Source organism: Benincasa hispida, chromosome 12, assembly GCF_009727055.1.
Source record: "Benincasa hispida cultivar B227 chromosome 12, ASM972705v1, whole genome shotgun sequence".
Classification (NCBI taxonomy): Eukaryota; Viridiplantae; Streptophyta; class Magnoliopsida; order Cucurbitales; family Cucurbitaceae; genus Benincasa; species Benincasa hispida.
This window is the reverse complement of record NC_052360.1, coordinates 46,336,387-46,349,201: the sequence shown is the minus strand read 5'-3', so window position 1 is coordinate 46,349,201 and position 12,815 is coordinate 46,336,387. Positions and strand designations below refer to the sequence as shown.

Here is a 12,815-nt window from a genome sequence, read left to right as displayed (position 1 = left end):
GTTACTATGATATATATATATATATATATATATATTTATTTATTATTATTTTGATATATATTATGATATTTTAACCTAAAACAATAAATATTATAAAAATTACCAACTTTGAGTTTTGTTTTAGAAATACTTATATTCTTTTAAAAGTTGCAATATTATCTTTTAACTTTTTCATAAACGTTTCAAAACTAGCATTGGTGTAAAAATTGTTACAATATTAGATGAAAATTTTCATTTTGAACAATGTCGCTTGTATTTCAAGTCACAATTTTTATCCAAAATTCTAATAAAATATGTTACTTCAAAGGTATTTTTTTTTTTTTTTTTTTTTTTTTATAAAAGTTTAAAAGGATAATATTGCAACTTTTCAAATAATATGAGTATTTATAAACAAGTGAAAAAGTTAACGTATATTTCTTTTTGCTAAATATAAATTTTGGTCCTCGAACTTTCATAAATATAACAATTATGCTCTTATACTTTGATTTGTAACGATTTAATCTCTATTTTTTCAAATTAGTACCACTTAGTGTTAATATGTAGCAATCGAATTCCTAAAGCTTCAAATTTGTAACAATTTAATCATTGCCATAAAAGATTTTGTCAAAATTAAATATTAATTTTTATTATTTTTTTTTTTGCAAATGTATTAGATTAAAAATGTGAAGTGGAGAAATTGAACCTCGGATCTGTAGAATGATAATACAAGCATTATGACAATTGAGATATACTCATTTTAGACCCATTTGTACATAAATCAATCTTCAATTATTTTTGTTAAATAGTTAAAATGATTTTCAATTTTTAGTTTTCAATTTTAGTATTATGATTATTAGTTTGTAATTGAATTAAAAAGAAAAAAAGAAAAAGAAAAGTAGGAAATGAGAAAAAGGGCAACATGCATGGGATAAAAAAAATAAAAATAATTTGGTTTAAATGTTATTTTCGTCCCTGAAGTTTGAATCTCATTCTATTTTGATCTCTAAAATTTTTAAAAAAACGTTTGTTTTAGTTCTTAAACTTTAAAAAGATGTTTATAGCCATTGCAATTAAAATTTTGTTAAAATTTCAATGTAAATGCAAGAAATCCCGAATAAAAAAGAACTTTCAAATGATACCATACAAAATTACTTTACCACCTTATTAAAGATAAACAATAGATCTTTTGACGTGGTCAACTTCTTTGGTATCATAAAAAAAATACAAGCCATCTAACTATTTTGCTAAGAAGTTAACAAAATTTGAATAATATGGATTAAAACAATCATTTTTAGAAGTCCAAGAACTAAAATAGATATTTTAAAAAGATTAAGGAGCAAAATAGAATAAGATGATGTGACTGATTTAGATCAAATAATTTAATTTAAAAATTGCCAAATGTCAAAATTTGATTGACGGACTATTTTTTTCAGAAATAAAATCTCCTGCTTCGTCGTCAATAGTGGCTTTCGTCTTCACATTCAATCATTTCATTTTGGCTTTTTAAACCACATTTTACAGATGTTCCTCGAGATATCAATGGCGTTTCACATTTTCCTCTCCCTATTATAAATTTCCATTAGCCACATTCAGTTCAGAGCTCACTCCCCCCATTCCATGGAGGTCCGCAAATCAGACAACGACCATCTAGTCCTCACCGTCGACCCGCCGGAGAAGGAACAAATCTCACCCTCTCCCACCAGTACCAAAACCCTCCGCCGTCTCAACTTCTCTAAACCAAAATCCCGCTTCGATGAACCTAACTTCCCCCATTCCACTCCCAGAACCATCCCTGAATCTACAGACCTCCTTCAACCTCCCCTAGAAGAAGACTCCACTTCTTCATCCTCATCTTCATCCTCTTCCTCCGAGTACGAAGACGAAGAAATCGGACCGGAAAACGAAAACGAAGGCAAAAGTGGACGAAGACGGAAAAGGAAAGGAAAGCGGAAGAAGATCAATAAACGAGTATTAATCGAATGGATATTGTTCCTCACCATAACCACTTGCTTAATCTGTTCCCTAACACTCGAATCGCTTCAAGAGAAGCAGATTTGGAGCTTAGAGGTCTGGAAATGGTGCTTAATCGTAATGGTGATTTTCTGTGGGCGTTTAGTTTCGGAATGGCTCGTTGGAGTCCTCGTCTTCGTAATCGAACGAAACTTCATGCTCCGTGAACGCGTCTTGTATTTCGTTTACGGCCTCCGCAAGAGCTTCCAGAATTGCGCTTGGTTAGGGCTAGTTCTAATCGCTTGGATGATAATGTTCCCCGACGTTCACCAAAAGAATAAAGTCCTCCTAAAGGTCTTCCGATTCTTAATCGCCGTCCTAATAGGCGCCACCGTCTGGCTCCTCAAGATCCTTCTCGTGAAAGTACTCGCATCCTCGTTCCACGTCGCGACGTTCTTCGATCGGATGAAGGAGAGCGTGTTCAACCACTACATCCTCGAGACGCTATCTGGACCGCCATTGGACGAGGAGGAGAGGGATAAGGAGATGAATCGTCGGCGGCGGTTGTTGCAGATGTCGAAGTCGCTGCCGGCGCGGTGGCTGGAGGGAGGAGGAGGGCAGATTCTGTCAAGATCGAAGCGGCAGGGTTCGAGTAAGAAGATCGATATGGAGAGGTTGAGGAAGCTGAGTTTGGAGAGGAGACCGTCGGCTTGGAGTGTGAAGAGATTGGTGAGCTATGTGAAATCGTCGGGACTGTCGACGATATCGAGGACAGTGGATGATTTTGCTAACGCCGAATCGGAGATTACCAGTGAATCGGAGGCAAGGAACTGCGCTCAGAGAGTGTTCAAGAACGTCGCTAAGCCCGGTGCCAGGTTCCTCTCTCTCTACATTTAAAAATATTTTTTCTCTCTCTACAATATAATTATATTTTTCTTTATTTCTTTTAACTTTTTAATCAATTTTTCGAACAGTTAATTAATTAGTGACTCACGTTGGCAATTTTCATTAGAATTATGCTAATGTAAAAAAAAAAAAAAAAAAAAAAAACAAACTGATTAAAATTATGCTTAAAATATTAATTGTTATTAAATGAAATGTGACAATCTGTTAAATTTCATTTTCTATGAAAATTAATATTTAAAAGATAGATAATGTTGAAATGACATGGCACCCATTATTTTTGTCTTGGTGGCCATGCTTTATTCAATAATTTTGTGTAGATTTAAAAATAGCACTTTAGTTTGTACGTTGGTTTATTTTGATTTTTATATTTTAATTTTTTTTAGTTTTTATATTTTTTATATTGATTTATTTTGATTTTTGAACTTTAAAAATAACCATTTTAATCTCTAAAAATGAATGGACCAAAATGGTCATTTTTTAAAATTACATTGACCAAAATGAATATTTTAAAAGTAAAAGACCTAAATAAAATAAATTTGAAATTATATTGAACCAAAATGAACATTTTGAAAATATAAGAATTAAATTAAATAAAAAAAATAGAGACCAAATTAGTATCTAAACCTTTTCTCTTTTAAGGATAAGTTTAATTAAAATATAAATTTATAGTTTTTTTATCTCAATTTAAATGACTTTAAACGATATATTTACAATAATATCTATGGTATCATTTACAATAATATCTATAGTATTAGATATATTGATATATATCCTTTCCCTTATTTCTCTCTCTCTTTTTTAAAAAAAATTATTAATGTTTGATGGTGAATGTTGTTTCCTCTACTTTATCATATCTTATATCATTAAACCAATGAAAATATCTTTGATTCACAATGGTATATTTCATTCCATATATTATATATAGTGAATATGCTAGTTCCAATTCACCATTTTAAAAATTATATTTAAATATTGCTTGACAACAAATTATCTTTTGCTCTCCATGTGTATGTATATAGCCCAAGTTTCCTTTATAAACATTGGAAAACTATTTCTACCATTAAAGTTTAGCTAAGATTTTAAATCAGTTACAATTAATTTTATGGTTTTCTTTCTAATCCCCAATCCAACAGTTTATTTCTATGTTTAGATGTAAATAAGCCTCCAAAATTGCTGTATATAATCATGAGTTTCTGTTCATACATGTGGCTTTCTCTCTCTCTTTTTCCTCTTTCTCCTTTTCAGGGGAGGTTGATTGTAGGGGTTGATTACTTTTTCCATTTTTTATTTAAAAGGAGAAAAAGAAAAAGGAAAACCAATAATTCCATTCCCAACCAAATTATTCAAGTGTATAATTGAAAACATAATCTTCGCACAGCCCAAATAGAATCAAGTTGCTGGATTTTTTTTAATTTTTTTTAATTTTTAAAAACATTCTCTCAACTTTCATGGAAATAATAACTTAGTCCTTAAACTTTTATTTGTAACGATTTAGTCTCTATATTTTCAATTTTATAACAATTTAACTCCTAATCTTTATCTAACAATTTAGTTTTTGCACTTTTGAAATTGTAATAATTTAGTCCCTAATATAATAAAATTAATCAAAATAAGATGTCAAATTTTTAATACTTTATGATGAAAACTTTGTATTTTGTAAAAATATTAAGTCTCTAAATAGTCTAACGGTTTATTTAAGCATGAATTCTCATTAAACCTTAACATTAATTTCTACAGTAGAGAGTAAATCGTCAAAAAATTTTAAGTTCAAAGACTAGATTAGTACATAATAAAGTTCATTGACTAAATTGTTATGAAATTAAAAGTATAGAGACTAAATCGTTTGAAACCAAATTCAAAGATTAAATCGTTACTTATATGAAAGTTTAAGAATTAAAAGTGATTTTTAACAATTTTTTTAATGGTATATTTTTCTCTCAAATTTCTATTTTTAAGATTTAAAACCTAAAAAAGAAAGAGATTATTTCAAATTACTATTTCCTCTATATAAAGTTATTATAATATATATAATATTATATAATAAGGCAGTTTTATGCTAGCTTTGGACTAGAGTATATACTGATTGGTCAACATAAAAGTATTTGAAAATCTCTCATTCTTTTGTGCGGACCTACACGTAGGACAGGGCAGGACATAACTGTCCTTTTTTGTAAGTTAGTACTTTGTCCAGTTGTCCTATAGGTCCCACATCCATTTATTCAAATTTTTAAAAAGATTATGAAAAAAGAAAATAACAATTTGGTTATGTATTGTTTCTAAAAAGATGGTTATATATTTTGCATTTCATTCTATTTCAATTCATGTCCAATATTTTATCTCTGCTTCGAATAAAATTGAAGGTTAAAAACTTGGTCATTTAAAAGACACTTTTAATCAAAATTAGTTAATATAATAATAATAATAATAATAATAATATAAGGAAAAATAACGTGGAATATGTTTCAAAAAAAATTTGAGGGAAAGTTAATTGAGTTTTTTTTCTTCTTCTTCTTCTTTTTTTCTTCTTTTTTTTTCCCGCAAAATCAACAATTAACTTACATACTGTACTAATAGATGGATTTTGATTTATTGAAAAGTAGAGAGACTAAATTAAGATATTTAAAAAGAGAAAAGCTAAAATAAAATAAGTTTCCAATTATAAAGTCTAAAATGATATTTTTTAATTAAAATATTTTTAATATTTATTTTAAAGTTTTTTAATAAATTAAATATATATATAGGATTTTTACTGTAATAGATACACAATTTCATACGTGAAAAGTATATCTTCGTTCCATTTTACGATCATTGAAAAATCGAATAAAAATTTCAATCTCCTTGATTTTTTTCCTTTTTTCCAAATGAGACAATCTCTTCATCTTTATGATTATTGAGTTGTCTTTTTTTTTTTTTTTTAACGGGGGATTGAACCTTTCGTTCATTTTGTATTAATTATTGAGAGTTAAATTATACATATGTTTTGAATCTAATTGTTTTCAATCCCACGTTTCCACAATCTATTTGTTCTCCCTTTTTAAAAGGAGGCTTAATCTATTCCAAAGAGTGGATACGAATTTTTTTTTTAATATGATCTTAAAAAATGATACATGTATGATGTATCTCAATAAACTTTAAATATAGAAACCATTTTCAAGAACTATTCTCTAAAAGTATTTTTAGAGAGGTAGAGTAGAAGTTTCCCCACCATTTTTTTTTTTTAATTTTTGAAAAGAGGTAGAGCAGAAGTTAGAACTTAGAAGATAGGTAAAATATATTAGAACCAAACAAATTAATTTTCTATAAAAGCATATCAAGATGTTGACTAGAAAAGACAGCTTAGCAGCTTTAAAAGAGCATGTCCTTGTCTCTTGACAGTACAATGCACAATGACTTTAATCTGTCCTCTTCCTGCCCAAAAATAAAACAATAAATTATGATGGAATTAATAAGCTTTTTTTTGGAGTAAAAATACATACCAACCATCGAAATTTGAAAACATGTAGTTAGGTAAGATGATATTAATAAACTTGTTTGAATTAATTAGTAAACTTTTAGAAAGAAAAGTTAATGGTTAGAATTGATTTTCGTATTTAATAAGTGTCCAAAGACTTAAATTAAGAATAGAAATCTAAAGATTTAAGTAAAAGCTGAAAAATTAACATTACTTATTTAAATTTGTATGTATGTTTTAAATTCGTTTTCTATATGTTTGATTGATTCAAGATTAGTGTTTGCATTTCTTAACTAGTCTCTTTCTAGCTTTATGTCAAGCTTACATCGCATGCCAACTTTTTGACAATTGTGTTAACCTTTTTTCTTTTCTGTCGGATTGTGATACTCGTGGAGAGATACGAGATATGCATTTTTTTTTTTTTTTTTTTTTTTAAAAAAAAAAATTTAGAGCTAGTTAGATAACGTTTCCATTTTCCGTTTTATGTTTCTTGTTTCTTTTTTTTAGAACATGAAAAACGTTATATTTAAAAAATTATATTATCATAGTAGTTTCTACTTTTTTATGATTTATTCAAGTCACAAATCTCTTCCTTGCTAATATTTATCATAGTATGTGAAAAGGGCTATATTATATTTCTTAATTTTTTTTAAAAAAAAAACAATAAAATCTTATCAAATTTGTATCTGTAGCCAAATTTTAAAAATTATATTATCATAGTCATTATATTTATTATAGTATGTTTCAAGAAAATTATATTTATTATTGTAGCCCACCTCATTTTAATGGATCCACATGCCATTTACTAGCCACTTTATTTGGTTTAGTTTAGAATTTTTCTTTACTATTTTATTATTATGATGCTGAAGGAAAAGACCCACGTTACTGTAAATTTCCTTTTTTTTAAAAAAAAAAAAAATGGAGATATGATATGATAGGAGTTAGCACTAAATGTAAATGATGGTTAGAATTATATATTATAATATTAGAACGCTATTATAGTTTCTGTTGCAGTGAAATTGAATATAAAAAGAATTAAATTAAGGGACTTAAGAGTTAAGAGCTCTCTGTTTATTTTGTCAATGTTTTTTCTTGTTTAGTGAATTTGAATTTCTACTCAAAATCAATGCAATTAAGTGAAATTCTCCATTTTTACATACTTTCAATGTCGCGTAAGTTCATTAAACTTTAGAAAATATTTTATACGTGATTAAAATTTCAATTTTATGTCTAATTAAGTTTTTGTAATATTCACTAATGTCTAATGGATTTTCTAAAAACAAGTATAATATTTTTACTTATTCAATATTTTTCTTTTAATTTGCAAATTATTAAACACATAATTGAAATTTGGGTTGTTTTCAAATATAGGAAAATTAATTAAAATATTTACCTATAATAACAAAATATATCTGTGATAGACCACGATAGACTACCATCAGTGTCTTTCACGACACAGATACAAATAACAGTTTACTGTGATATATCATAGATAGATTGTGATCTTTTGCTATTATTTGTAAATATTTTTAACACTTTTGTTATTTAACATAATTTTTCTTGAAAATTTATATCTAGTAGAAATTCGACCTTCTCATTAGCACTTTTTATTAATTTTTTAAAATTTATGTTTGTTTTTTCCCATATTCGATCTATGATTTTTGCATGAAACATTTTTTTTAACCAAAAACACTGAAACCAAACTAACAAACATTAGAAAGACAACAACACGCTGCCGAAAACCAATGGATCCAAACCAAAAAATTCATTCTAACTTTTAAAATTTGGTTTGATTTTTTAAAACATTAGTAGAAGGTATATAACAAAAAAAAAAAAAAAAAAAGAAGTTAATTTTTAAAAACCAAAATGATTACCAAACACGACCTTAAAAGCTTCGTTTAAGAAAAAACAATTGAAGTAATCTTTGTTTTATTTTGATGCTGTTACAGATACATTGAAGAGGAAGATCTATTGAGATTCCTGAAGATAGAAGAAGTGAACACCATTTTCCCTCTCTTTGAAGGCGCCATTGAAACAGGAAAAATCTCCAAATCCGCGTTCAGAAACTGGGTGGTTTGTAAACTATCCCCATGCACCCTAAATTCTTTCAATCCCTTTTTCCAAATGGTTTAAATATTTCGACATGTCGTCATGGCAGGTCCATGCCTACATCGAGCGGAAGGCATTGGCACATTCTTTGAACGACACCAAAACCGCGGTCCAGCAGCTCCACAAGCTGGCCAGCGCCGTCGTCATTGTGATCATCATAGTCATTTCTCTTCTCGTCCTCGGCGTCGCCACCACTAAGGTCCTCGTTGTCATCACCTCTCAGCTTCTCCTTGTCGGATTCATGTTCCAAAACACCTGCAAAACCATCTTTGAATCGATCATTTTCGTCTTTGTCATGCATCCTTTTGACGTTGGCGACCGATGCGTCATCGACGGTGTCCACGTAAGTATATATTGATAAGAATATGAATATTTAGCTTCCAATCCTTTTGTGGGAAAGTTTCTGGATTTTAAAAGGTTTCTACGAGTCCTTTCAATGTTAGGTTTCTAAATCTTAAAAATGGCAATATTCTGTGTCCAATAAGTACGAAAACTTTAAGAAATGTTTCATAAATCAAGAATTTATAAAGACGAGATTAAAAGTTTAAGCATTGATCAAGTATATGATCAAAAGTTTAATATCTATCAAGTACCATATTGAAATTTTAAACTTCACTAACAAGCTTATAAGGCATTTTTTGAAGTTTAAAATTTTAGTAGCCACCAAACTATTTAATAAACAAACGACTAAGAGTGTGTTTGGTTTAAATTTTCAAGTCTTCAATTTTGAAAATGAGTCGTTTTCAAGAAACAGAATGTTTGACAACTCCTCAAAATAGCTTTTAAAACACCTTCAATATATATTTTAAACCGTTCTTATCAAAAGAGTTCAAATAAAAATGGCTTTTTTGAAAATTATTTTTTTCCTTTAGTCAATCCAAATAAGCCTTAAATAGATACTATGGAGTCTTTTGGATTAACGTTTTAGAATGTTTGGGAATGTATTATACTTTTTTATGCCATTATAAAGTATAAAATTAATAAAAATTAATGTCAACAATTAATTTTCGTTTGTTAATTTATTTTTATTACATTAAGTTATTAAATCAATTTTAAACCACTAAAATTTAACTAAAATTTTTCACCCACCTTCCAGTTTAATATATTTATTATCAATTAAATTTTTTGTATTACACATTTATATTATCATTTTTATTAAAAGTATTAGTAATTAATTTATATATATATTTATAGTTTTGTTAATTGAAGAGTTAATTGACGAATTGTTTAATGTCAATTATAAGCCTTGTATGTATATACAAAATAAGTTGATATAAACTAATTAAATAATCAAACAATGTTTTTAATTTTTTTAAAAAATAACTCTGATTATAGATTAAAACTAGAAGTACGAAAATATTGTTTAACTGAAAAAAAAAAAAAACTTATTTTATTATCAGTTAATTAATTGATATTTTTTAAAGACTAATTAATATTTTTAATAAATAATTTATGATGTTAATATATTACCAATAAAAAGGAATTTAAGCAAATATAATTATGGTTATTCATATTTTTTAAAAATATTATGGTTTTTTCTATTAATTCATAACAATAGAATAAATTATTCTATTAGCATTATTAATAATAAATTAATTATATATGTCAATTATAAATTTAATTTAAATATATTTATAAAATTAAATAAATTAACCAATATATCAACACTGAAGAAAAATAAATAAAAAGAAAAGATAAAATTTTTTCAATAAGGTAGATAGATTTCAAAATTTACACTCTTAATCTTGCTTAATATTCACTATGTTGATTCTTGATAAGATAATAGGAATTGGGTAATATTTTGTTTTCAGATGTTTGTGGAAGAGATGAACATTTTGTCGACGGTGTTCTTGAGATTCGACAATGAGAAGATATACTATCCCAACTCAGTTCTGCTGACGAAACCAATCAGCAATTTCAGAAGAAGTCCCGACATGTCGGATACGGTTGATTTCACCATTGATGTCTCCACTTCTTTTGACAACATCACAGCACTCAGGAAGGCAATGCAAATGTAAGTATTTTCATCACCCCTTCTTCATTAAAAAACTCATTACTTTTTAGGTTTTAGAGATGGTTACACATTACGATTGAACATGATATGATTCAACGTGACTATAAATCAATAGTTGTAACATCTATTATAATTTTTATATTTTTTTTCTTAGGTTAAAAGTACAAAATTTAGTCTTAAAAATTTCATACGTGTGTCTATTTGGTTCTAAAACTTAAAAAATGTATAATGCCTTCTTAAACTTTCAATTTTGCTCGAATAGAAGCTTGAAATTTCAATTGGATAAGATAGGTCAATGACTTATTTGACATTTTTCAATAGGAGGATTTTTAAAAATAGAAAAATAAGGGAAGCTATTTACATAAAATAGCAAAATTTTAATCTTCTTTGATAGAGACTGATAGAGGTTGATAAAAGTTTATTAATATCTATTAGATGCTCGTAGAAGTCTAGAAGTATTTTCTTGCTAATTTTGTAAATCGTTTGACATTTTTTTTATCAATGAAAATTTTAGTTTTTAATATCTATAGACCTATTAGTTGTTGCCTTGGAAGTGTAGGTCCTAATGGACATAAATTGGTTACATTTTAAAGACAATATGTCTTTTAGATATATATAAAATTAAAAATGTAGAAAGCTATTAGACATTTTTACCGAGTTAGGACATTTTAGATGTAATTTAAAGATTATTGAGAATCAAATATTTTACACAAGGTTAAGAGATTAAATTTCAACTTTTAACTTATTTCTTCTGATTATTAAATTTAACTAGCCCATTTACGCTTTTAATTTTTAGTTTATATTCATGGTTAACTTTACACGTTAGCCTAAACGTGTTTAGGGTTTTAGGTCATCATTAGTTCAAATTTACGGTGCTACTTACTTTTGCTTTCAATATCAATAGTTTAATGTGTTGGACATTATATGAATGTTTGGACCCACATGTGAGAAGACAGTTGAAGAATAAAGTGAAAATAATTAAATTCAACCCAACTTCAATCTTATCCTCTTTCTTAATTCATATTATATTTGAAACATCAATGTGTTATTTAACTATATTAGTTAAATCATCTTGATGTGGATATTCAACCATCAATTTCTAAAATAATAATGTATGTCTCATATGCTAAACAATGTTTAAATTAAACATATGTACATATGTATATTCCTTCAATACTTTCAATAAAATAAAAATAAACACAATATGTCTAGCGGTTTTTTTTTTTTAAAGTTAATTTACCATAGCCAATAGATGCTACCATTAATTTTATTTTTAGTTCTTGTATTGAAAAAATTAAATTACAAATTTGGTGGAGAAAGTTATTAAAAGTTAAAATTTAGTTTCTACGATTTGATAAAACTTCACAAATAGTTCTTATAGTCTGATAAATAGGTTATGAATGTTTTATCAAGTTATAGAGACTTAAATTTTAACTTTGTCTGACGATAAGACACTCTACACTTAACCTAGTTAAAAATATTAAAATGAAAAAGTTGTGTTTATATATGTAAAATATTTTGCAGATACATTGAGAGCAAACCAAAGCATTGGAACCCAAAACACTCATTGGTAGTGAAAGAGATTGAAAATGTGGACAAGATGAAGATGAGCTTGTGTGTGCAACACACCATGAACCATCAAAACTTCCCTGAAAGAAACAACAGAAGATCAGACCTCATTTTGGAACTCAAAAGGGTTTTTGAGATTCTTGGCATAAAATATCATCTCCTTCCTCAAGAAGTTGTTGTCACTCAGTTCAACTTGACTAATGGCAGAATGGCGATCCCGTCTTCGTGAGATAACGTCTCTGCAAAGTCGATAATCTCGAAAGAAATCAGAAGATGCATTTTGATCATACATCTGTGATGTAGCTCTAGATGTATCAATCTGCGTTGTGACAGGAGACAACCACATTGAACGTTTTCTTGTTGTGAAAGGAAGATGAGCTAAAATAATCCTTCACTTCTCTAGGGGTGGCTTTCACAATGTATGTGGAAAGTGTGTATTTGGAGGATTAGTATTATTGTTTTACATCTTAGGGTATATATTTAGCAGGAAAAATGGAAATGTGTAAAATTTTCTTCAAGGGAGATTCTCCCAATCCTTTGATTTCACATAAAATTTTATGTTTCTTTTGCCTCTACTCATCTATATGATGTTAATTATATCCATTACTAAATATCAAAGTAGGTTTCAATGTTTTATTTTACTTTAACTTTTGAACTTTGAAATTTATCCCCAAAAATACTCTTGAATGGTTGTTGGTTCCAAATAAATATTTTTATTAGATCAGCTCCTTGGTAATTGATTCACTTGAGGTCAAAGGTTGGATCTCCGTCTTTATAATTATCTATACTATATGTAAAAGGGACTACAAGGGGTGAATCTTTCCTTTACTTTTTTGT

General features: G+C 27.7%; 1 protein-coding gene across 1 annotated transcript; it reads left to right on the top strand.

Moving 5' to 3' along the window:
- The first annotated feature begins 1,426 nt into the window (after positions 1 to 1,426).
- LOC120068439 (mechanosensitive ion channel protein 10-like) lies at positions 1,427 to 12,555 on the top strand. Its single transcript, XM_039020205.1, has 5 exons — positions 1,427 to 2,804; positions 8,236 to 8,359; positions 8,445 to 8,738; positions 10,207 to 10,409; positions 11,934 to 12,555. The coding sequence occupies exons 1-5, from the start codon at positions 1,597 to 1,599 to the stop codon at positions 12,205 to 12,207; spliced, it is 2,103 nt and encodes a 700-aa protein (XP_038876133.1). The 5' UTR covers positions 1,427 to 1,596; the 3' UTR covers positions 12,208 to 12,555.
- Positions 12,556 to 12,815: the final 260 nt, after the last annotated feature.

What these genes read in the sequence shown, in the direction of transcription:
- LOC120068439 (XM_039020205.1), top strand. Translation starts at nt 1,597, where the DNA reads ATGGAGGTCCGCAAATCAGACAACGACCATCTAGTCCTCACCGTCGAC. An exon ending in CCGCGTTCAGAAACTGGGTG is followed by an intron (nt 8,360 to 8,444) that starts GTTTGTAAACTA and finishes TCGTCATGGCAG; the next exon opens with GTCCATGCCTACATCGAGCG. An exon ending in CTCAGGAAGGCAATGCAAAT is followed by an intron (nt 10,410 to 11,933) that starts GTAAGTATTTTC and finishes AATATTTTGCAG; the next exon opens with ATACATTGAGAGCAAACCAA.